This window comes from Labeo rohita, chromosome 17, assembly GCF_022985175.1.
Source record: "Labeo rohita strain BAU-BD-2019 chromosome 17, IGBB_LRoh.1.0, whole genome shotgun sequence".
NCBI lineage: Eukaryota > Metazoa > Chordata > Actinopteri > Cypriniformes > Cyprinidae > Labeo > Labeo rohita.
Window position 1 is genome coordinate 2,688,129 of NC_066885.1, and position 24,259 is coordinate 2,712,387.

At 33.3% G+C, this 24,259-nt stretch overlaps 2 protein-coding genes across 6 annotated transcripts in view; both read left to right on the top strand.

Moving 5' to 3' along the window:
• Window positions 1-7,632, top strand: part of sntg2 (syntrophin, gamma 2) — a 116,386-nt gene extending 108,754 nt beyond the window's left edge. For both annotated transcript variants that reach the window (XM_051134251.1, XM_051134250.1), the window contains exons 16-17: window positions 5,313-5,423; window positions 6,849-7,632. In XM_051134251.1, coding sequence (XP_050990208.1) covers window positions 5,313-5,423; window positions 6,849-6,980 — 243 coding nt within the window. In that variant the 3' untranslated portion in view covers window positions 6,981-7,632. The remainder of the gene's footprint in view (window positions 1-5,312; window positions 5,424-6,848) is intronic.
• A 3,640-nt stretch (window positions 7,633-11,272) lies between these two features.
• The window catches only part of tpo (thyroid peroxidase), a 58,056-nt gene continuing 45,069 nt past the window's right edge, over window positions 11,273-24,259 (top strand). Inside the window, exons 1-8 of one of the 4 annotated variants that reach the window (XM_051132539.1) lie at window positions 11,273-11,373; window positions 11,659-11,762; window positions 12,355-12,542; window positions 13,341-13,431; window positions 16,383-16,464; window positions 16,565-16,719; window positions 20,461-20,584; window positions 23,623-23,752. In XM_051132539.1, coding sequence (XP_050988496.1) covers window positions 13,353-13,431; window positions 16,383-16,464; window positions 16,565-16,719; window positions 20,461-20,584; window positions 23,623-23,752 — 570 coding nt within the window. In that variant the 5' untranslated portion in view covers window positions 11,273-11,373; window positions 11,659-11,762; window positions 12,355-12,542; window positions 13,341-13,352. Of the gene's footprint in view, window positions 11,374-11,396; window positions 11,763-12,354; window positions 12,543-13,340; window positions 13,432-16,382; window positions 16,465-16,564; window positions 16,720-20,460; window positions 20,585-23,622; window positions 23,753-24,259 lie in introns of those variants that run through there. The other 3 variants (XM_051132538.1, XM_051132540.1, XR_007829511.1) reach the window with 3 other exon arrangements.

Sequence of the window (24,259 nt, forward strand, 5' to 3'; positions counted from 1 at the left end):
TTTTGTTTTCTGTTTTATTTGGGGTTATTTTATCAATTTATCCATGTTTAGTTCAGTTTTTATTTATTTTTATTTCACTTGTTTAACTTAAATTTATTTGTTTGTTTGCTTTTTTGTTTAATTTATTTTAATTTTTATTTATTTTTATGAAAATATGCAGTTTATTTAGGAGTCTTCAGATTATTTTATTTTTTTGTTTTTATGTTTTGTTTGGTTTTATTTTTTATTCATGTTTATTGTTGTTATTTATTTACTTATATTTTATTTTATTATAAAAATAATAAGTAAATTAAAGCATAGTAAAATAAATATTATGTTATTATGTTTTAACTGATGGTCAATTACTAGTTTTTTTCCCCATCAATACTTATTTATTTATTTATTTTCTATTAAGATATCTGAATGTTATCAGAATCAAAATGTTTCAAACAAAACATTTTTTGTGAATAGTGCTTTAATTGGTGGTCAATTAATAGTTTTTTCATCCATTTTTTTTTTTTTTTAATTATTTATTTATATTCAATTTAATTTTTTATTTATTTCTGTCTTTATTTATTTTTACAGTTTATTTTTAATTAATATTTGATTATTTTATTTTATTAATTTTTATTTTTATCTATTTTTATTTTTATTTTTATTATTTTATTCTATCAAAATATTATCTGTATCAAAATGTCTAAACAAAACATTGGGGGTCTTGTAAATATTGTTTTAGTTGATGATCAGTGAATAGGTATTTTCATCCACGTTTAATTTTTTTGTTTTTATAGTTAATTAATTTTATTTTATCTTTATTGTATTTTCTATCAAATTATTATCAATATCAAAATATCTAAACGAAACATGGTTTCTTGTGAATATTGTTTTAGTTGGTGACCCGTTAATAAGTTTTCCCAGTGTTCTGAAAATCCCTTTCCATTCTTTTAGTCTGAAAAATCAATGTTCCTCAATGACATCTTCATCCAGGAAGTGACATCATTTTGGAGGGAAACCATCAGCATTGACATTAGCGAATATTACATTTATTTGTAGTATATTATCAGTGAATCTACTTCTGATACGCTTGTGTCACTAAAACATTCATCCTGTTTGATCATGTAACACAAATCAGAAGATGGTTAAAAACACACAGCTGACATCCTTGTGTAAGCCCCAACTCTTGAACCCTTTAATAGACCTAGTTTCCTAAATTACAGCCTAATCATATTTTACTTTTGAGTTGAAGAGTTCAGCAGGTGCTGGTTAATGGCATGATTTGTGATTCACGCATAAGCGTGCGGATCTGGCCTCGTGAGAGAGCGTGAATTGAGTAACATGGGCCGATTACGAGCCTGACAGGACAATTTAATTGTGCCGTCTAAATCTGGCATGTATTGTTCTTGGTTCCAATAGCAGGCGGTGATTTGCACATCAGTGAAAAGTGTGTGAAACATGATTGTCTTCAGTCTTCTGTTACGACGTGATCAGCGCGTTCAACCAAAACCAGCTCAACTACAACGCAAAGAGCTTCATTACAGTCCTCGTGAAATCAAAGTGTTTTACTGACTCATTTAAAAAAAAAAAAAAATAAATAGCTGAAAATGTCCTCACTGTCAAACCATCCAAGATGCAGATTAATTTGTTTCTTCATCAGATTTAGAGAAATACAGCATTCCGTCACTTGCTCGCCAATGGATGTGAATGGGTGCCGTCAGAATGAGAGTCCAAACAACTGATAAAAACATCACAGTAATCCACAAGTAATCCACACCACTCCAGTCCATCAGTTAACATCTTGAGAAGACAAAAGCTGCGTCCATAATCCATAATAATGCTTCCTCCAGTGAAAAAGTGGCCTGGTCTGAATCAGGAGAGAAATCTGCACAGATAAAGCACTGTTTATAAGCCAAAACAAAATTTTGATATGAGAGACAATGAGAGATGGACTTTTTTTAATTGCAGCTTTGTTATTGTTGTCAAGGATGAAGAAAGAACAGAGAGAGATATAAAAAGAAATCTTTGTTCTTCATCTTAATATTAACAAAAAGTCTGAACTTTCCTTCTTCAGAGTGAATAAAACACCATTCAGTGTCTGGTTCAGTGGTGTGACACTATCTGGATTATAAGATGTGAAGGATTTTAAAATGATTAAAAGTTGCATTTAAAATGCAGTTCATACAGACAGTGACTTTGAACCTTTTTTTCAGTTTATAAATTACATTTTCTTCATTTTTTTTTTTTGGTTAAAAAGCCAAAAAGGCTTAGATGGTGTAAATTAACAGAGATCTCAACAGAGAAAAAGTCTGCTTTAAAATCTAAATTGAGGTTTTTTGGCTTTTAGTATGAATGTGACCCTCGACCATGAAACCAGTCTTGTGTCAAAATGATCAATTTTTCTTTTATGCTAAAAAACATTAGGAGTAAAAAAAGTAAAGTTCATGTTCCATGAAGATATTTTGTAAAATTCCTACTGTAAATATATACAAAACTTAATATGCATTGCTAAGAATTTTATTTTGACAACTTTAAAGGCAATTTTCTCAACATTTTGATTTTTATTGCACCCTTAGATTCCAGATTTTCATATAGTTGTATCTCGGCCAAATATTGTTCTATTCTAACATCTATACATCAATGGAAAGCTTATATATTCAGTGTTCAGATGATGTGTAAATCTCAATTCCAGAAAATTTACCCTTATGACTGCAAAGTTCACTTCTACATGTTGTTTGAACATTAATGTGTGTTGGCAGTGTATGTACAAATCTTCCCTATAATGATAAAAATCCATGCAGTGGTTTTTAATTAATCTGTAAAAATAATATCCCCTTTTTCAAATCGAGCTGTTCTCAGATGCCTGTCGTTGTGGCCTCACACCCACAGAGGCCACTCCCACAACAGTTGATTGACATGAGCGTTTTACCACAGACCCGCCCTAAATCAGCTGTAACAGTCCGACCTCCATTATTTCGATGCTGGAGCAGGGATGTAAGTTAGACCAGAATATCTCTGATTGAGTGATTGAGGTGTTGTGTTGCTGGATGTAATAATGAACATAGTGGTCGTCATTTAATCTTGACATCTGAGCCGCTGAAGATGCAGTGGATTACGTTTGTTTGTGAAGGGAATGTGCCTCCCGATCTACATATATCCGTCTATGTTTGCATAAATCATTCGTGATCCAGCATCACTTACAGCAGAAGTGAGTATAAGGGTTTTTTAATGAATCTTTGCAATCGCCTTTCCTAATAATGTGCTAGTTAGCAAGTTTAGCGGCTACATGCGGCTAAAGTAAACAGGCTCATCACTCCACAGAGAGAAGAGAGGGGCGGGGCGAGCAGAGCTCATTAACATTTAAAGCAACCTCAACCAGAACGGGATGATTTTTGCAGAGCTGATTTTGACAAGGTGAAAAGGGTGTTGTTTTACACAACCAAGAATTTTTAACCAAAGTATATTTTATAGACTTTTCATTAAGACCCTAAAGAATCATATCAACTTGTGGAAAATGGGCATCCGATGACCCCTTTAAAGGAGAAGTCCACTTCCAAAAGAAAGATTCACATATAATGTGAATCTTTCATCCAAGGATGACCCCCCCTTGTCATCCAAGATGTTCATGTCTTTCTTTCTTCAGTCATAAAGAAATTATGTGTTTTGAGAAAGAAGAGTCTTATCTAGCAAAACGATCGGTTATTTTCATTAAAAAAAATACGGTTTAAATACTTTTTTATTCTCAAATGCTTGTCTTGCCTTGCAGTCCTTGAACTCTGTGTATTCTGACTCAAGACAGTTAGGGTATGTCGAAAAACTCTGATCGTATTTTCTCAACTTCAAAAATCATTTCAAAATCATCCTACATCGCTGCAGAAGTACCGACAAAGTGAACATGCAAAGAAGATCAAGATAAGACTAGATAAGACCCTTCTTCCTCAGCTGGGATCATTTACAACCGTATTTGGGATCGTCTGAAGCTGCATTTAAACTACATTTTGGAAGTTCAAACTCGGGGCACCATACCATTCCATTACATGGAGAAAAATGCTGAATTTTTTTCCTCAAAAAAACATAATTTCTTTATGACTGAAGAAACAAAGACATGAACATCTTGGATGACAAGGGGGTGAGTACATTATATGTGAATCTTTGTTTTGGAAGTGGACTTTTCCTTTAAAGTTATGTATAAGCTAGTGTGAAAAAAACAAATAAAATTCGCATTTAGAAGTCTCTCACTTCTGCCAATAAGTATCAGTGATTTTGATGACATCACTCTGTACTCCAGCCTCTTATCAAACTTTCTGTCCTATCAAATGTTCTCTAGAATCCAAAAAGTCCCGCCCCGTACACTATAAATAGACGCTGAAACTGTGGCTGAAATTGGTCACTTGTTCACAGAATTTTTATTTTCTTTACGGTGAATGACACGTATTGCATTATACAGGGGACAGGGAATGATTCAGACAGTGCAAATATGCTTTGGTTGCTTTACTGTGGGTGATGCTTTACTCGTTGGGGTGATAGAAGTGTCACACAAACCACCGCAGCGCGCAAACAACCTTTTCCAGTCCAGAGAAATGATAACACAGAGCGGATTATATGTGTGACTCACGGCAGACCACAAAATGTATCGGACCAATCTGAATTCTACACAGAATGGTATATTTTATAGTGATATGGATGAGATTGTGGCTATCATACGATGTCAAATGCAGTTTTACTAAGCTCAGTGGCTCTGGCCAAGCTGTGAAATAAACAAAATGCTATTGGCTATTTTAAAAAGAGGGCGGGGCTACTTGATATGTCCCGCCCTGCTTTCCTGTTTCAGTTAAAATTACATCAACACATGGAACAATGCTGCGTTTTGAAGCACTTTAGTGGACCTTAAAGGTTCAAAAAGCATGAGGTTGGTAAAAGGGTGCATTTATTTGATCAAAAATACAGAAAAAACAGTAAAAATGTGAAATATTATTACAAATTCAAAATAGCTTTTTTTATGTGAATATCTATTAAAATGTAATTTATTTCTGTGATGCGCAGCTGAATTTTCAGCATCATTACTCCAGTCTTCATTGTCACATGATCCTTCAGAAATCATTCTAATATGCTGATTTGCTAATCAAGAAACTTGATTATTTCCAGTGTAAAAACAGTTGTACTGTGCAATATTTTTCTGTAAATTATGATACTGTACCATCACTGTTTGAGTCAAAACACAGATGTGAATAGGGTTTCACGTTAAGTTTATCATTGAATAACAACGTTAATTCTCATATGCACAGCTTGTGCATGTCAGTCTGCTCTGCTTAATTTTTTCTTCATTTGCTTTTCCTCAGAAAACCATCTGGAAATACAAATTCTCCCAGCTGAAGGGTTCATCGGATGACGGCAAGACACGAGTGAAGCTCCTGTTCCAGAATTCAGAGAATAAACAGATCGAAATGAAGGTCAGAATGTGTTTACATGAGAATATTAGGATGAAATGTCAAGTTAAAATTTATGCTGGATAAATATATGATGTTTTTCAGGTTTACAATATTCGTTTTCGATGTCGGATTTATTATTAATTTAACAAAATAGTCAAATGAGATGACATATTTATCCCTGAACATTGCATATGTAATTTTGCTTTTATGGAGACTCAAACGGAGCAAAAATATGCAATTTAGTGCAAATGCTGATATTTAAAAAGCCAAAAAGTGATGAAATTCTGATGCTTTTAATGTAAATCAATGAGATGTTTATAACAGCACAGCAGATAATGACATAAAATGATGTAAATATCATTTGTCACTTTATATCTTCAATAGTAAGACGAGTAAGATGAGATTGAAATGATCCAAACATATAATGCAATGCAATCCAATTTATTTTATGGCAAATGGTAAATTTAATTTAATGGTAAATTCAATCTTATTAATCAAAGAGCATGTCTTATTAAATAAAATCATGAAACACAAACAATTTCACATCAATTTAATAAAGATTTAACAAAAATGACATGTTTAGGGCCCTATGAAATGTTTTATTTTTTCTCACCATTGTTTTATTGTTATCAAACTCTGTGTTTTAGCATGTCTAATTATTTATATGCATACTTATTCAGATTTACTCCTAAAATAGAATTATGAAAGGGGTTTTTTTTACCCTCAGAAATTCTGTGTTGTGTATTTAAAATGTTCTGGTTATCAAATGAAGGCATAAAACATTCATTTCATTTATCTTTTAATTTTTGAAAATTAAGCAAACTTTTTTTTTGGCAAACAAAGGGGAATTTACTATTAAAATTAAAACATGGAAATAATGTTGTGTGATTAAACCCTAAAAAAATAATGTTTGTTTCATTTTAGTAGCAGTAGTAATAGTAGTAATATATTTCTGGTGCAGTGTCTTCGAGTTAAACGGGACTTTTATTTTGACGGGTTACTGTATCTACCTTTACATTTCTGTGTGTATATGATGTAACGCTATTTTTCCGTAAATGGAACGTCAAATGCTCATGAAGTGACTCAGCAGATGTTCATGAATTTATGTCCTCATTCATCACCGCAAGCGTCTTGATAGTAAACGTAGTAAACAAAAGCGCTCGTCTGCTCCATTCATTAAAACAGAGACACACAGAACATACAGGATTCACATTTAAATGGTATTTTTGCGGCATAATATTTACAGATACTAGTCCATATTGCAGTTTGATTTAAGTGTAATGAGCTACTTTTGATTAATTAATTCAAACTTTGACAAATTCTGTGACGTTCCACGTTATTCAGTGAATTCCATTTTTATGACTGGATTCCATCGGCGTTTTCTGCATCGTGGAAATCATAAATCATAAGTCAGAAACATCTTTTAAATGTTTTCTTTTCTTCCAGGAGCTGGAGTTTGCCAATCTGACGGCCGTCCTTCATTGCATTCACTCGTTCATCGCTGCTAAAGTGGCCACGGTGGATCCCGTCTTTGTCAACAATCAAAGTCTCACGCAGAAGTACATGTGCAGCAGCTAGAAACATCCGTGTGTGACGAACATGTCTGGTTCTCTGATTTTATGCACAATATATCTCTAGTTCTTGTTATTTTTGTACGAATCTTCTAAATCCAGAGCGACGTTTAAGGAGCACTTTGAGTAGATGATATTTTGACATGCTTTGAGTTCTGATTTCTTTCTTACCTACAGTACTACTAATATGATCAATCATATGCTTAAACTGATTATGTAGCACAGCAGATGTTGACATACGGCATTATGAGTTGATGCATGAACTGCATTTGACAATTTCCAGGGCAAAACGGGTGAAACTCTGAGACTTCCAGCTGTAAAATCAACCAAACTCGGTGACTTTGTGTTCTTTTGCCCTTTTGTTTTCTATTCGACGCCTCAAACCTCTTCATTTAGCACAAAGCATACTAATAGCAAGTCATATATACAGTTTTGTCAGTTCTGATGGTTTTCTCTATTTGAATTAAAGTGCTGCCTATGTTACACTGATTTGATACGTGTTATTATGAAGTAGTCGTTTCATTAACGGTAAATAGACAGTCTTGCCAGCTACTGTCCTCGAAAACTGACATTTTCTAAAAATCAAGGTCCCTAAACTACTGTTCTATTTAGTTTGATGTTATTCCAGTTCTTTTCCAAATAAAGGAATGATTAGTTCACTGCTGATGGAATATGGCATGATTCTTGTGTGGCTTCAGATGCAAGAGAAAATGCTTATATGTAAAAATGTATATAAGTGTGTATAAAATGTGTATAATGTATATAACTGTATAAAAGTCTATATAACCCTATAATAGAATTATATAAAACATATATAATTATATATTAAATAATAGTCCTCAAATATATATATATATATATATATATATATTCATTATTAATATTTATTCATTATTATTATTATATTATTTGTGTATATATTATTATTATCATTATTATTATTATTACTTTTATTATATTTAATTATTTATTATTGTATTATTTGTGTGTATAAATATTTGATTTTATATATATATTTTTTTTATTTTTTATTTTTTTTTTAATAGTTTTTAAATAGTCCCCCAAATATCTTATGTATTTATTATATTATTTGTGTATACATTATTATTATTATTATATTTAGTTATATATATAATTAAGATATTTAATATATATACTTAATATATAAAAATACATTTTTAATAGTTTTTAAATAGTCCCCCAAATATCTTATTCATTAATATGAATAAAGCAGCATCTCTAATATCCCCCCAAATATCTTATTTATTAATAATTATTTATTATTTGTGTGTGTGTGTGTATGTGTATGTGTATATATATATATATATATATATATATATATATGTGTGTATATATATATATATATATATATATATATATATTTATTTCATTTATTTTAAATACTTTTTAAATTGTCCCCCAAATATCTTATGTATTTATTCATTAATTTAATTTTAGATTATTATTATTATTAATCATGGGTCATATCGTTAATATGGATTGAATCAATCCCAATAACATGTTAACATAATTTGAAGGGAAGATAATATTAATTAATACTAAATATGCTAAACTTAAAAAAAAAATCTAAATGTTTTATATTCCAAATTTTATATAGTCCCTCAATTTAATTACTGATTAATTTATCTTTTATAATGTGAAATGACTATTATTATTTTTACACATGCAATCATTCTTCACAGAACATGAGGCATAATTACAGTTATACCAGAAAACACACTGTGATGAATTATTGATTGTCATCTTAATTTAATTTGCACTTTAAAATCTGTGAATCATGAAATTGCTTCTACCTATAATTGTTTATGTGAATGCAGTAGTTACAATATAAAAAACAGTGGCCTTGTTTGTGTGAAAGTGTTTAAATGCTTTAAATATGCAAATGTCATTAGATACAAATTATGAAAGCAAGTGTCTGTAAACAAATGATGGTGATGCCTCAGAAGTCAAAACCTCAAATATCAGCTATGCTTATACTGTCACGTACAGGCCCATCTGAAGCGCTGGACTCGACTGAGTACTCAAGCAGCGTCTCTGCGCTCTGCTGGACATCAGAGAGGTGGATCAACACTGAAATAAACTCCAGAGATGGAGGAAGAAACATTTAGAGTGAAAGTCTCGATTGATTCAGCCAGCAGTGCAGTATTGAGGGACAAACACGTCATTGCTCAATTACCACCCCATCTAGGGCACTTGAATCGCCGTGAAGAGCTTCAGGAGCTGCAGCCTTACGTCAGATGAGCTGGTGCTTTTGTTTCTGTCAAGTATCATTGACGCCAGTCGCTCACAGCTTCACTCTGAAGTGCAGGAACATCAGACCTGTGAGATGGCAATATTTACGCATCATTAAAGTGTTTTCTGGCCACTAATTAATGATGTTTACTAAGGCACACATCTGGTGTTAATGCTGTTTTCAAGATGCGGTCACATTGTGAAATCGAGTCATTTCAATAGGAAGCTTCTCGATTTCTGCGGACTTTCGCTTATTAAATGTATTTATTTATTTAATAATGTGTTTTTAATAATCACTGGATCTTGGTATATCGTGTCTAGCATCTCTACTAAATTCGACCCCCTTAAAAAATCAACAAGCAATGTCTGATTTTTTGTTTAACCTATTCACCTTTTTCTTCCTGTAAGAGCGGGTGTGGCCATTTGTAAAATTTATGAGTCTGGCTTCCGGTCTCATCTGCGTCCAGGTATCTTTAACTGTACAAAACAGCTCGATTAATGAGTTAATCCAAATTTTACAAAAAAAAAAAAAAAAATCATTCAATTCGTGAAATGATTCGCAAACCCGCTCCTAAGATCCGATCTAAATCAAATGATTCGCGAATCCAAAGACGCGATCTGAATCAAATGATTCGTGAACCCGCACCGAAGTTCCGAACTGAATAATGATTCAAGAGTCATAATTTTAGATCGGGACTTCGCGAAATGATTCGCAAACCCGCTCGTAAGATCTGATAAATCACATGATTCACGAATCCAAAGTCGCAATCTGAATCAAATGATTTGCGAACTCACACCGCAGTTCCGAACTGAAGATTCAAGAGTCATTATTTCAGATCGGGACTTTGGAGCGCGGATCACGAATCATTCAATTTGTGAAATGTTTCCCACCCCGATCCTAAGATCTGATCTAAATCAAATGATTCACGAATCCAAAGACGCGATCTGAATCAAATGGTTCATGAACCTGTACCGAAGTTCCGAACTGACTATGATTCAAGAGTCATCATTTCAGATCGGAACGTCCGATCATGATTTATTCAATTTGCGAAATGATTCGCAAACCCGCTCCTAAAATCCGATCTAAATCAAATAATGTGCGAATCCAAAGTTGCGGTCTGAATCAAATGATTCGCGAACCCGCACCGAAGTTCCGAACTGAATAATGATTCAAGAGTCATCATTTCAGATCGGGACTTAGGAGCGCGGATCGCGAATCATTCAATTTGCGTAATGATTCGCAAAACCGCTCAAGATCCGATTTAAATCAAATGATTCTCGAATCCAAAGACGCGATCTGAATCAAATGATTCGCGAACCTGTACCAAAGTTCCGAACTGAATAATGATTCAAGAGTTATTATTTCAGATCCGGACTTTGGAGTGCGGATCGCGAATCAATTCACGAAATGATTCGCAAACCCGCTCAAGGTCCGATCTAAATCAAATGATTCGCGAATCCAAAGACGCGATCTGAATCAAATGATTCGTGAAACCAAAGACGAGATCTGAATCAAATGATTCGTGAACCTGTACCGAAGTTCCGAACTGAATAATAATTCAAGAGTCATCATTTGAGATTGGGACTTTGGAGCACGGATCGCGAATCATTCAATTCACGAAATGATTCGCAAACCCGCTCAAAATCCGATCTAAATCAAATGATTTGCGAATCCAAAGACGCGATCTGAATCAAATGATTCGCGAACCCGCACCGAAGTTCCGAACTGAATAAAGATTCAAGAGTCATAATTTCAGATTCGAGCGCAGATCGCGAATCATTCAGTTCGCGAAATGAATCGCAACCCCGCTCCGAAGTTCCTATCTAAATCACATGATTCGCGAATCTGAAGACCCAATCTGAATCAAACGATGAATAATGTTTTGAGAACACTTAGAGAGTAAACCGTGAATCATTAATTTCGCGAAATGATTCGCGAACCTGTTCTCCAATGTTCCGATCTAAATCAAAAGATTCACGAATCCGCTCCGAAGTTTCAATCTAAATCAAATGATTCGCGATGTCGAAAAATGAATGGCTTATTTGCTCTGTTTTTTGCTAGTGAATCGCTTGAACTGAATGATGGAAGTCGTGAGTTTGAATCAATCGTAGCGGAACGAGCGCAAATGACTCACTCGATTGATTCGGTTTGTCTGTTCCTCCACTTTTCTGGTCTTCAGCAATGTTTACACGACAGTGTTAGGCCTACTGGCTTAGCTTGCTAGTTTTATGAGAGAAACTGAAATAGGTGAAAAAAGTATGATGTTTACAAATAAATTATCAATGTTTAAATTCCAATGATATAGGAAGGTAACCGGTTTACTGCTTAGCATTAGCCTAACGTTAACTTACTAGAGAAACAGTCTGTTGATATGACGATCTGCTCCTCAAAATACATCGATCGATTGTTTGTTTGTTTGTTTTGCTGAAAGATCGTTAATGTGAATGCTAGTGATTTCAACAAAAGGACAGGAAAACAGCTAGCAACCACTCAAAACACCCTAGCAACTGATGGAAACACCCTGGAATTGTGTCGGTGAGTGTTGCAGCATCTTCCTCAGACAAAGTAATGTAAATGTAATCTAGTCACTGTGTTTTATGTTATGACATGAACTCTTATAAATTAATTATTTAAACTCTCTTTACAGGCTTTTAGATGATTATGCTTGTACTAAGACATCAGATCAAGTGCAATTAATCCCAATGAAGCCTTAACATGCTTTATTATTAATCTAGATTAATGACTTGACTTACTTCAATTATGGATCACTGTCCAGCCAAAGATCTGACTATTCAGATGAGTTATGGCAAAAGCATGAGGTCATTCCTCATCTTTAGCAGACATACAGCTAAAATAATGAGTTGAGTGAATTGAGTTGTGTTTAAGAGTTCACTGACGGACCTTTCCCTGAAAATTAGATGGTGTCAAGAAATAAAAGGGTGTCGTTTATAGGGATATTCGCGGTAAAAGTAAAATACAGTTCATAAATGATGACAAGGTGGGTTTGTTTTAGATGATGTATTCCAACAAGGCTGTAAAATGTCATGTTTGAAATCCGCTACGAGCAGATAATCATGATTTCCAAGGCCTGACAGATGCTTGACACGAGCTTGTGTTGTGTTTAAAGAGGGCCACTCGAACGCCACGCTTCATGAAGCTGGAGCCTTGAAAATCAAGGGTTTTGGTGGAATCAGCAGAGTTTGACTGTTCACAGTCAGTGAGCAAAACTCAGTAGAGACCAGAACACAGGGGAGAGTCAACACAGCCGACTGGAAAAACACAGACAAACCCCTCACCACACCACCGAGACTAGAGGTATGATGAACTGCCTTTAACTCAAAATTCAGTGTTTACTGTTGCCCTTTTGCATTATTGATGCAGTATTTCCTATTTAATACTGTACAGCTGCTTTGTCACAATTCTGTATTGTTAAAAGCGCTATATAAATAAAGGTGACTTGAACTGACTTGAAATATAGCAGTAATATTGTGAAATATTTTTAGAGTTTAAAATAGCTGTTTACTATGTGAATATATGTTAAAATGTAATTTATATCTATGATCAAAGCTGAATTTTACTTTAGACTTTAATGGTAGTGTCTACATGAGTGCATTATATTATTTTTGCATAAATATAACTAATAAAGGCTAAATTAACAGTATCCTATTGTAACACAAACAAGTATCTTATTATAATGTACATTTGTAAAGCTAAATTTAATTAGTGTTGAAAAATTACCTCATACCAATGCTGATATGCAAATAACATACAGTGGCAGATTAGTACAGAATATTACTGAAATGTTTACTTTTGACTGATTATTATTTCTCAATTTCATTTTAATTTCTTATGCTTTTGGGACGAGATATGAGAGATTTCTTTGCTGAAATCGTAGTTGTAAAAAACACCATTATTAATCATAGTTTATCACTGTCATAATATGTTTATTTCATACTTTGTGCAGTAGGTCACGTAGTTCAGAGTACAGAATAAATAGTGTTAATTATTCTGCAATGAAAGTAAATATCATCTGCTCTCAAAGTTTGTTTTTCTGTCCTTTGACTTTTATTGCACTTACTTTTGTCAGTTAAAAGCATTTCTCTTTCGTTCTAGGTCAGCGAGGACATGGCTGGCATTCTGATGCATTTAACTTCTGTCATTATGTGCTGCGTTCTGAGCACAGATTTATTCAGTTCGTCTCAGCGTATGTGGCATCTTTCACTTGCATTTCAGCTTATATGTGATATACTGAGATCTCTAGACCAGTGTTGGGGAAAGTTACTTTTAAAAGTAATGCATTAAAATATTGCATTAACTAGATACTCAAAGTAATCTGATTACTCCTGTTACTTTTACATTACTTTTTCTCATCTGTTGCTTATTTGTAACTCAGGAACTGAGGTATTTTCTTGTCAATGAAAAAGTAATGCGTTACTTTACTAGTTACATTAAAAAAGTAATCTGATTACTCTCGTTACTTTTACGTTACTTTTCTCTTTTGTTACTTATTTGTAATTCAGATATTTTCTTGTAAATTAAAAAGTAATGCATTACTTTGCTAGTTACTTGAAAAAGGTAATCGGATTACTCCTGTTATTTTAGGTTACTTTTTCTCCTCTATTACTTATTTGTATCTCAGTAACAGATATTTTCTTATTCTTATTCTTATTAAAAAGTAATGCGTTACCTTACTAGTTACTTAAAAAGTAAACTGATTACTCCTGTTATTTTTACATCACTTTTTCTCATCTGTTACTTATTTGTAACTCAGATATTTCCTTGTAAATTAAAAAGTGATGCCTTACTTTACTAGTTACTAGAAAGAAGTAATCTAATTACTCCTGTTATTTTCACGTTACTTTTTTCTTGTGTTACTATTTGTAACTCAGATATTTTCTTGTGAATTAAAAAGTAATGTGTTACTTTACTAGTTACATGAAAAAGTAATCTGATTACTCTCGTTACTTTTATGTTACTTTTCTCATTTGTTACTTGTAACTCAGATATTTTCTTGTAAATTAAAAAGTAATGTGTTACTTTACTAGTTCTTGAAAAAAGTAATCTGATTACTCCCGTTACCTTACTTGTTACCTTACTAGTAATAAGTTACCTTACTAGTTACTTAAAAAAGTAATCTGATTACTGTTACTTTTACGTTTTTTCTCGTCTGTTACTTAATTGTAACTCAGTAACTCAGATATTTTCTTGCAAATTAAAAATGCGTTGCCTAACTAGATACTCAAAGTAATCTGATTACTCCTGTTACTTTTACGTTACTTTTTCTCATCTGTTGATTATTTGTACCTCAGTAACTGAGGTATTTTCTTGTAAATTAAAAAGTAATGCGTTACTTTACTAGTTCTTGAAAAAGTAATTACTCCTGTTATTTTCACGTTACTTTTTCCTCATGTTACTTATTTGTAACTCAGATATTTTCTTGTGAATTAAAAAGTAATGTGTTACTTTACTAGTTACATAAAAAGTAATCTGATTACTCTCGTTACTTTTACGTTACTTTTCTCTTTTAAAATTAAAAAGTAATGCATTACTTTGCTAGTTACTTGAAAAAGTAATCAGATTACTCCTGTTATTTTAAGTTACTTTTTTTCATCTGTTACTTAATTGTAACTCAGTAACTGAGGTATTTTCTTGTAAAAGTAATGCGTTACTTTACTAGTTCTTGAAAAAGTAATTACTCCTGTTATTTTCATGTTACTTTTCTCATTTGTTACTTATTTGTAACTCAGATATTTTCTTGCAAATTAAAAATACGGTACTTAACTAGATACTCAAAAAAGTAATCTGATTACTTTTGTTACTTTTACGTTACTTTTCTCATCTGTTGCTTATTTGTAACTCAGGAACTGAGGTATTTTCTTGTAAATTAAAAAGTAATGCATTATTTTACTAGTTACTCGAAAAAGTAATCTGATTGCTCTTGTTACTTTTACATTACTTATTTGTAACCCAGTAACTCAGATATTTTCTTGTACTAGTTACTCGAAAAAGTAATCTGATTACTCCCATTACTTCTACATTACTTTCTCCTCATCTGTTACTTATTTGTAACTCAGTAACTGGGGTATTTTCTTGAAAATTAAAAATGCTTTATTTTGCTAGTTCATCGAAAAAATGATCTGATAACTCCTGTTACTTGTCCCAACACTGGTCTGTAGACAACATAGACAACATAGTAAGATGTTAATTATCATTCCTTGTACCAACTAAGCAAAGACCTCCGAGTGGGTTTAGGCAGCAATTTCCAAAACTCAACACGGCAACTTATTCACACAGCCAGCTGGTGACGGATTCATCACGGGTTATTTTGTACCTACTGACATTTAGTTTGAACGTTTCCAGACCCAATGTTCCAACCACATCTGGTACCTGACATCTGCCGCCAAATTTCTGTAATGACATCTCCTGCGGAGGCCCTTGGGATATTTCCCAAGAAATTGCAGGTCTCGGCATGTAATAGGGAGGTCAGATGGTGAGCGGGACGGCATTGTTAAGCTGCTGTCTTCATGTAAAGAGTAGATGGGTTGTTGGTTAGTATTAGGATGCATGTTATGTAACGACAGAAGATTCCCAGTGGGAATGTCGTCATTCGGCGGTCCAGAGTTTCGGCTCTGGTTTGTTTGTGCTGTCGGCCCCACAGGAAGATCATGCTGGCTTTGATGCCGCATAATCAGAGGTGAAATGGGGACTTTCTTGCAAACCCCATGTTTTTTAACTAGGCACGAAAGGCAAGACGTCAAATTATAGTCTGTATTCATAAGCCCACCCTGGGGACATTATATTAATGTAAAACCTGAGTGAATCTGAATATTTTACATTTCATATCATATCACTAAAGGACATGAGCAGTTTAATTAAATTTTCAACACTGACACTTTTTTTGCAATGATAATGTGGATTTCTGGGAGGATTTGTCTTGACGTCACAGTATAATAGAGGCATCACTGCCTTAAGTTGCTTATTGCTTTTATAAATTGGAAGCTACAGCAGTATAATAAGAAACACAAAGTGTTATTATTAAATGAGAATTAATATTATTAATATTTTTATTTTTGAACCAATTAGATATTATTATTGGAACTCCCTGTTTCATATTTTATTTCTAATCCTCACTTTTGATTTTCTTTGAAAAACTAGTCGTTCCTGAGAGTTTGATTATGTCGTCCTTCCAAGAGAGTCTTCAAATGGTGAATGCTGCACTGAATCAAACTTCACAAGGGTACAAAACAGTCTATAATAATTTTTTATCCTCTATAATAGTTTTATCTCCTAATAAGGACAGTAGAGACAGTATTTCCCTCTTTTTCTCTGAGTTGCAGGTTCGATCCTAGGCCTTTACGCATGTACACGCTCTCCAGACGGCCGGCACCAGAAACACATCACATCTCCAAATCAGCAGAGATCTTTCACATGACTTTAGGGCTATTAAAGGAGAAGGCGAGCAGGAAGCATAAAAGATCACTGGCTGTGTCAGGTGAGGCTCTTGTCTTACCTTGACCCCAGAAGTATGTGTCTGAATGCTATTAAAAGGAATAGTTCACCCTGAAATAAAAAATTGCTGTTAATTTATTCATCCTTTGTTTCTAGAGCAGTAAAGAAGATTTTTAGCTCAAACCGTGGTCCTTGTTGAATCATATAATGCAAATCAGTGGCTGGACATTTTTAAAATGTAAAATCATATCAATGAACACAAAATAAATACCCATGGCTCCTGACGATATATCGAGGTCTTGTGAAGTAAAACGACTGGTTTGTGCAAGAAACTGAACATTATTTACAACATTATTATCTGTAATCCAGAGCATCAGGCTAACAGGGCTAATGAACTGATTCAGTTTACTAGTTTATTTACATAATCATACAGTGACATCACATATAAGCAGTTATATTACAGGGTGTCCGTGGGTCCTTAAAAAAGTCTTAAAATGTCTTAAATAATGTTTTCCTAATAAAAGGCCTTAGAAAGTCTTAAAATGTCTTAAATTCAGATTCGATGGGTCTTAAATATTTTTGTTCACATTACCGCTAAACTATCTGTAGTCTGACCGACCTAATGATTGTTTACAATCATTGGACAGACCGAAGATACTAGTTGACCACTAGTCTTCTAACTAAAAATGTTTTTGATTTGTTTTTTTTTACTTGCTTGACCAGACAACAGCCTGACTAAAACTGAAGTGACAAAAAATAACCAGCGAAGCATCGAAACGTAAGAATGATTCTTCTTATTTTAAAACATTCAAGGTAGGCCGAAATGGCAGTTGATAATGTATTTCTGGTATCTAAATCGAGCTGCCTGTCTCTTTGTGAGAGACTTCACAACAAATGAGCATAACAACACGCATAAAGAAACTGAGGTCAAAATTCAAAATGTGTATTTTATTTATAACATGATATGGTTCGTCTCATGTTACATTGATTTTAGTTCAATAAACTTGACAAGTAGTAATTAAGTTACTTACATTTTAGATGCAATATTTACTGTTTTGTTCTGTTTCACCAACGAAAATGGTCCCAAACAAGGATCACAGCAGAAGCATCGCACATTCTCCAATGCAACACTCAGTGGTGTTTTGCTACTAAATGATTCTGCGTTTTGAACAAATCAGTTGAAGTAACTCAATAACTCACTCATTTATTGACTTACCACCACCTACTGGTAGTTTAGCATTTTTAAAAGTATGCATTTCCCCCCAACATTTCTTATTTGAATATTCATATATGTATTTAAAACACTAATGTCATAACATCATTTTAATATTGCAGTGTAAATTATTTAATCTGACCTTTAACAGAGTTTATTGATAAAGTGTAATAATTTGACATTAAAGGTGATGCATACATTTCAAAAAAAAAAAAAAAAAAAAAATAGGCCTTTATAAAAGTAAATAAAAATATGCAGATTTAAGTATGTAAAAGCTGATAGAACACTTTGCTTCAAAATAAATTGTTTACAGCACTAATATAATTTACGACAGCGATAAAATTTAGGTTTTTTTTCCAGTAAACATATTAAATATTACATATATGCATGTAATACAGGTGCATCTAAAAAAATGAGAATTAAAAATCTTTTTTTTTATTATAACTTATTTTAAAAACTGAAACTTTCATATATTCTAGATTCATTACATGTAAAGTAGAATATTTCTGAAGTTTTTTTGTTTTAATTTTGATGATTATAGCTTACAGCTCATGAAAGTCAAAAATCCAATATCCCAAAATATTAGATCAATCAAAAAACAGATTTGCAAAAAAGAAAAGTTAAAGTTTTTTTTAAAGTATGTTAATTTATGCACTCAATACTTAGTCGGCAGCACATATTACAGCAAATGACTTGCTCCTAGAACAAATTACAGCCTCAGTGAAGGGTGGCATGGAGGTGATCAGCCTGTGGCACTGCTGAGGTGCTGTTGGATCGACTGTTTCTCATCTTTCTCTTGAAAATATCCCATAGATTCTCAATGGGGTTCAGGTCAGGCATGTTGGCTGGCTAACAAAGCACAGTAATATCTTGGTCAGCAAACCACTTGAAAGTGGTTTTGGCACTGTGGGCAGGTGCTAAAGTTCTGCTGGAAAAGGAAATCAGCATCTCCATAAAGCTCGTCGGCAGATAGATGCATAAAGTGCTCCAAAATCTCCTGGTATGGCTATATTGACTTTGGACTTGATAAAACACAGTAGACCAACACCAGCAGACGTCACGGCACCCCAAATCATCACTGACTTCAGAAACTTCACACTGGACTTCAAGCAGCTTGGATTCTGTGCCTCTCCAGTCTTCCTCCAGACTCTGGGATCATGATTTCAACATGAAATGCAAAATTTACTTTTATCTGAAAAGAGGACTTTGGACCACTGAGCAACAGTCCAGTTATTTTTCACCTTAGCCCAGGTAAGATGCTTCTGCTGTTGTTTCTGTTTCAGAAGTGGCTTGGTAAACCTTTTTCTGAAGATGTGAGCGTGGTGACTCTTGATGCTTCAGTCTACTCCTTGTGAAGCTCTCCCAAGTGCTTGAATTGGCTTTACTTGACAGCATTCTCAAGCTTGCGGTCATCCCTGTTGCTTGTGCACCTTTTCCTACCCAATTTCTTTCTTCCAGTTAACATTGCATTTAATATGCTTTGATACAGCACTCTGTAAACAGCCACCCCTTTCAGTAATGACCTTCTTTGACTTACTCTCTTTGTGGAGGGTGTCAGTGAATGTCTTCTGTACCATTGCCAAGTCAGCAGTCTTCCCCATCAGTGTGGTTTCAAACAAAAATAGAGAACCTGAATTTATACTAGGGGATGGTCATTTAATGAAACTCAAATGTAAATATTCTAATATTCTGAGATACTGGATTTTTGACTTTCATGAGCTGTAAGCACTCAATAATGATGTGAAATCTGAATGTTTTACATGTCTCAAGCATATAAAATGCACTGTTATAGAAACTGGAGAGCTAAATCAGTTCATTTAGGATCGGATACGCAGCTATTTTAGCTAATTTCGAGTCGGAGTGACTGTCAGGTGTCTGAAAGTGAGTTTACTGATTGGGCTGCAAACTGTTTCAGATGCTTTAGTCTGATTTGGTGAACTGGTTCATCTATTTTACTAAAAAGAATCAGTTCAAAAGAATGATTCATTTGGGAAACAGACATCACTCCAGAACGTCTGTCTAAAGCTCTGGTTACAGGTCATAATGTTGTAAACAATGTTAAGTTTCTTGCACATACTGATGTTTCGCTTCATAAGACCTCAATATATCATCAGGAGCCACAGGTGTTAATTTTATGCTTTTTTTGATTCTCAAAATGCTAGAAGCTGCTCATCTGCATGTTATGAATCACTAAGGACCACGGATTCAGCAAAAAACTCACCTACATCTTGCATGACCTGAGGTGAAGTAAATTACCAGCAAATTTTCATTTTTGCATGCACTGTCCCTTTAATAAAAGCTTTTGAGCACCGATAACACTTGGTCTAATGCAATGACATTTTTTAAGTGTCTAAACACTTCATGTGGCCGCTGCGGGGTATTAGCGTGCTATTTTGCACGGCTTGTACTAGAGATTTAGCTCTGGAAGTGTGGAATAATGCAGGAGCATCATCTCGGAATCGCTTTAAATGTCAGATTTAATCAATGGTGCTGCATCCACATGAACCTCAGCGGACTGTTTACCCTTCAGTGTTTGAGTTGGATTCGTAAACACATTAACTCCTTTTCAAGAACTCCTTTCCGTGAAGGCAGTGGAGCGGATAGCAAACCTGTCTGGATGCCCTCACGCTCTCCAGCCCACCACCTGCGCCGAAGACGGAAAATACCGCAGCATCTCTGGAGTCTGCAATAACAGGTATCTGACTCCCATCTTAATAATTCATCCATAATGCAGCGAGAGGCACGTCTCACAGTTTGAGAGCACAGGAATCAGACCCTCGGTTAACAGCTCCGTGGCCTTTTGTGGAGAGGAGCAGTTTGATATGATAAGATGACCTGCGGGTCAGAGCTTCAACCAGTTGAGAATATCACTAAACAGTATAAAAATAATGTCTAAACCTTAAATATTCATGCACGCTCACCCGGGTCATGAAAGACGTCACCGAACCTGTGCTTGCTTTCATCTGCTGCAGCTACAATGTGGAGGATTTTTCACTGTTAAAAATAGTCCTTCTCAGTGTTTTTATCTTGTTTTCCAGTACTAACATCTAAGCGTGCTTTTTTTCCTTTTTATATTTACTTGAGAAGCAAATTGACATGAGATATTATAAGACTTGTTTGCTGAAAAATATATCGAAATGAAGTGAGGTTTTGCTTAAACCAAGAAAAAAAGTTGCCAGTAGAGTCAGAAAAATAAACTTGTTGGTCTTTGGAATTAAGTTAATTTTTTGACCCCATTGACCCAATTTTTCTGTTTTTAGCATAAACTCATTTAATGTTTCTATATTTCTCAGAATATAAGACGTACTAATTTGTCATTTTTCTTTTATCTCGATTTAAGAAAGTTATAAGTAAGATATATATAAGTTAAGAAAGATATGTGTTGGAAAACAAGAAATTTTTTTGCTATATATATATATATATATATATATATATATATATATATATATATATATATATATATATATGTATATGTATATTTATATATAATCTTAAAATAAGATCTATGTTAACTTGAAGCTAAATTACTTAAGATATTAAATCTTGTTCTCTGAAAAATGAAATGTTTATGCATAAAATAAAAAATATATATAGTTGGAGTCTGAAAATTAATCTATTTTCCCTTTGAAATAAGATATTTTTTGTTTTAAGCATAAACTCACTTATATATATATATATATATATATATATAATATTATTATTATTATTTTTTTTTCACAAGAGAAAGCCAGACTTAACATTTAATGTCATTTTGCTTGTGATTTTTAATAATTATTCTGGAAAATAACACAAAAAAAAATAAAAAAAAAAAAAAAAAAAAAAAAAAAAAAAAATTTTCCTCATTATTTTTGTTTTGCAGTACCAATAATTAAACTATCTTCAATTACATAAGATATTAAGTCTTTTTTTTTCTGAAAAAAATGACTTTATGCATAAAATAAGAAAAAAATATATTTCAGTTTGGTCTGATAATTAATCTTGTTTTCCCTTTAAATTAAGTTGATTTTTTTTGACCCCATTGGTTTTTTTTTTTGTTTTAAGCATAAACTCACTTAATTTTTATAGATATTTTTTCAAGAAAACAAGGCTTAATATCTGTTTCCTTATGATATTTGATAATTATACTGGAAAATAACACAAAAATACCAAAAAAGAAACCGCAAAGAACACTGCAAAAATATTTTTCCTCAGTATTTTTGTCTTGTTTGCAATACAAATATCTAAACATTCTTAAATTAAAATATATTAACTTGAGGAGCAAAATTGCATACAGTATAAAGAATAGTTTTCTTAAAAATGTATACAATTTTCAAAAAGTGAGTTTATGCTTAAAGCAAGAACCAAATGGTGCTAGAAAAATAATCTTGTTTTCCTTTTTAAATGACATTTATTTTTCTGACCACACTGGCAGATATTTTTTCTTGTTTTAAGTAAAAATGACTTTTTTTTCAGAAACCAAAACTCACTACCTTAAGTAATTTTGCATCTCAGGTAAATGTATGTTGATTTAAGAATGTTTAGATATTTGTACTGCAAAACAAGACAAAGTAAGAACGTCTTTCCTTGCTTTGTGGATTATTTTGTATTGAGCTGACAGAGCCGTCTGCAATCATATAAACAGATTTAAATCAGAATAAGCTTAAGATATGCTTTTTCCTTATCTTTTTCTTTATGATGCATATGATTGATTTGGTTTTGGGGAAATGAATCTCGGTTCTCTGGCTCAGCTAGCAAGATTTATAGCATTAATTTTACATTTGTGGGAGGAAATGTACCATGACCGTCCAGTTCTGATGCATCAAATTATATATTTTAATGCAAAAACATCATTAGTTCTGATTAAATCTATCTTTTATGAGTGGTTGAGTTTGGTGTGACATGCATCTAATACTATTTTAAACAATTCTCCAAATTATTACCGGGGCTCGACAAACACGATCGCTGCTGTTCATATGAGAGCGTTTGTTCTCATCAATCCCAAATATAGAGACTAAAATATCACACAGACATGAGTTTTTATATCAGAATATCCTAGGAACACTACATTTTTATGGTTTAATTTATCTCCTGCTTTGCAGCTGAAATTAAATTAGTTTCATAATTGATTCATTTTACAACATTAACACAGTGTTCTGTTTTATAAATGTGAAGCTGCTTTGAAGCAATCAGTATTGTATAAAGCACTGTATAAATAAATGACTTGACACAGGCAAAAATCACTCATATTTTCTCCAGAAAGTGTAAAAGTTTAGTTATACATGCAGTTTTTATGAGAGACCAAATTAAATATTTGTTCTACATTTGTGACTAAATAATTGAAGTGCATAAAAATTGTGAAAAAGCCTCTAAAATGCCCAAATCATGCATGATGTTATGATTTGCCTATAATGTTAGGGCAACTAAAAAGTGCTTAGAATGAAAGTGCTGATTATTATAGTTCAAAACCAAAATGCATTGACAAAAACCTTTGAAGAATGAATATATTTGTTTATATTCATTTAGTGAGAGATTTTATGCATTGCATTGAGTTTGAAAAAGAAATGTACAGTATGCAATGCCATTATTAGTCAGGTTCTGTCTTTTTGAGATCATGCAATGTGGAATTACGGGCCAGTGAAGGACAATGCATTGTTGCAAATAATGTGAGATCTTTAGTACAGTAGTTGTTCCCTTATATTCTTTAAAAATGCTATGTCATTTTCGATCATATGCATTTTATACTGTGTTTTTTAGGAAGAACCCGCTTTGGGGAGCAGCCAACACCGGCTTGGCCAGATGGCTTCCGGCGGAGTACGAGGATGAAGAAAACCAACCCAAAGGCTGGAACGCCGGACGCCAATACAGCGGCTTCCAGCTTCCTCTGGTGAGCTGCACGAGAATATCCTCACAATTCATTAAAGACGGGACTGAATGTGATGTGCAGAACAAAATGATTGACTGTGGGGAAGAGTCATTCAATGCAACTGGAATGAAATGATATGCAAATTAGTGTGCTCATATGATAATGAGCTCGTCATAATCGTGATGGTGATGAATTCCACAAATTAAAACCTAAAAATGCCTTAAAGGAGAAGTCCACTTCCAAAACAAAGATTCACATATAATGTACTCACCCCCTTGTCATCCAAAATGTTCATTTCTTTCTTTTTTCAGTCGTGTTTTTTGAGGAAAACATGCATTTTTCTCCATGTAATGGACTGATATGGTGCCCCGATTTTGAACTTTCAAAATGCAGTTTAAATGCGGATCCCAAATGCGGTTGTAAACGATCCCAGCCGAGGAAGAAGGGTCTTATCTAGCGAATATCGATTGATATGTGATAATATACCAATTATTATAGATCAAGTAGACCGATAACCGACATTTTGAA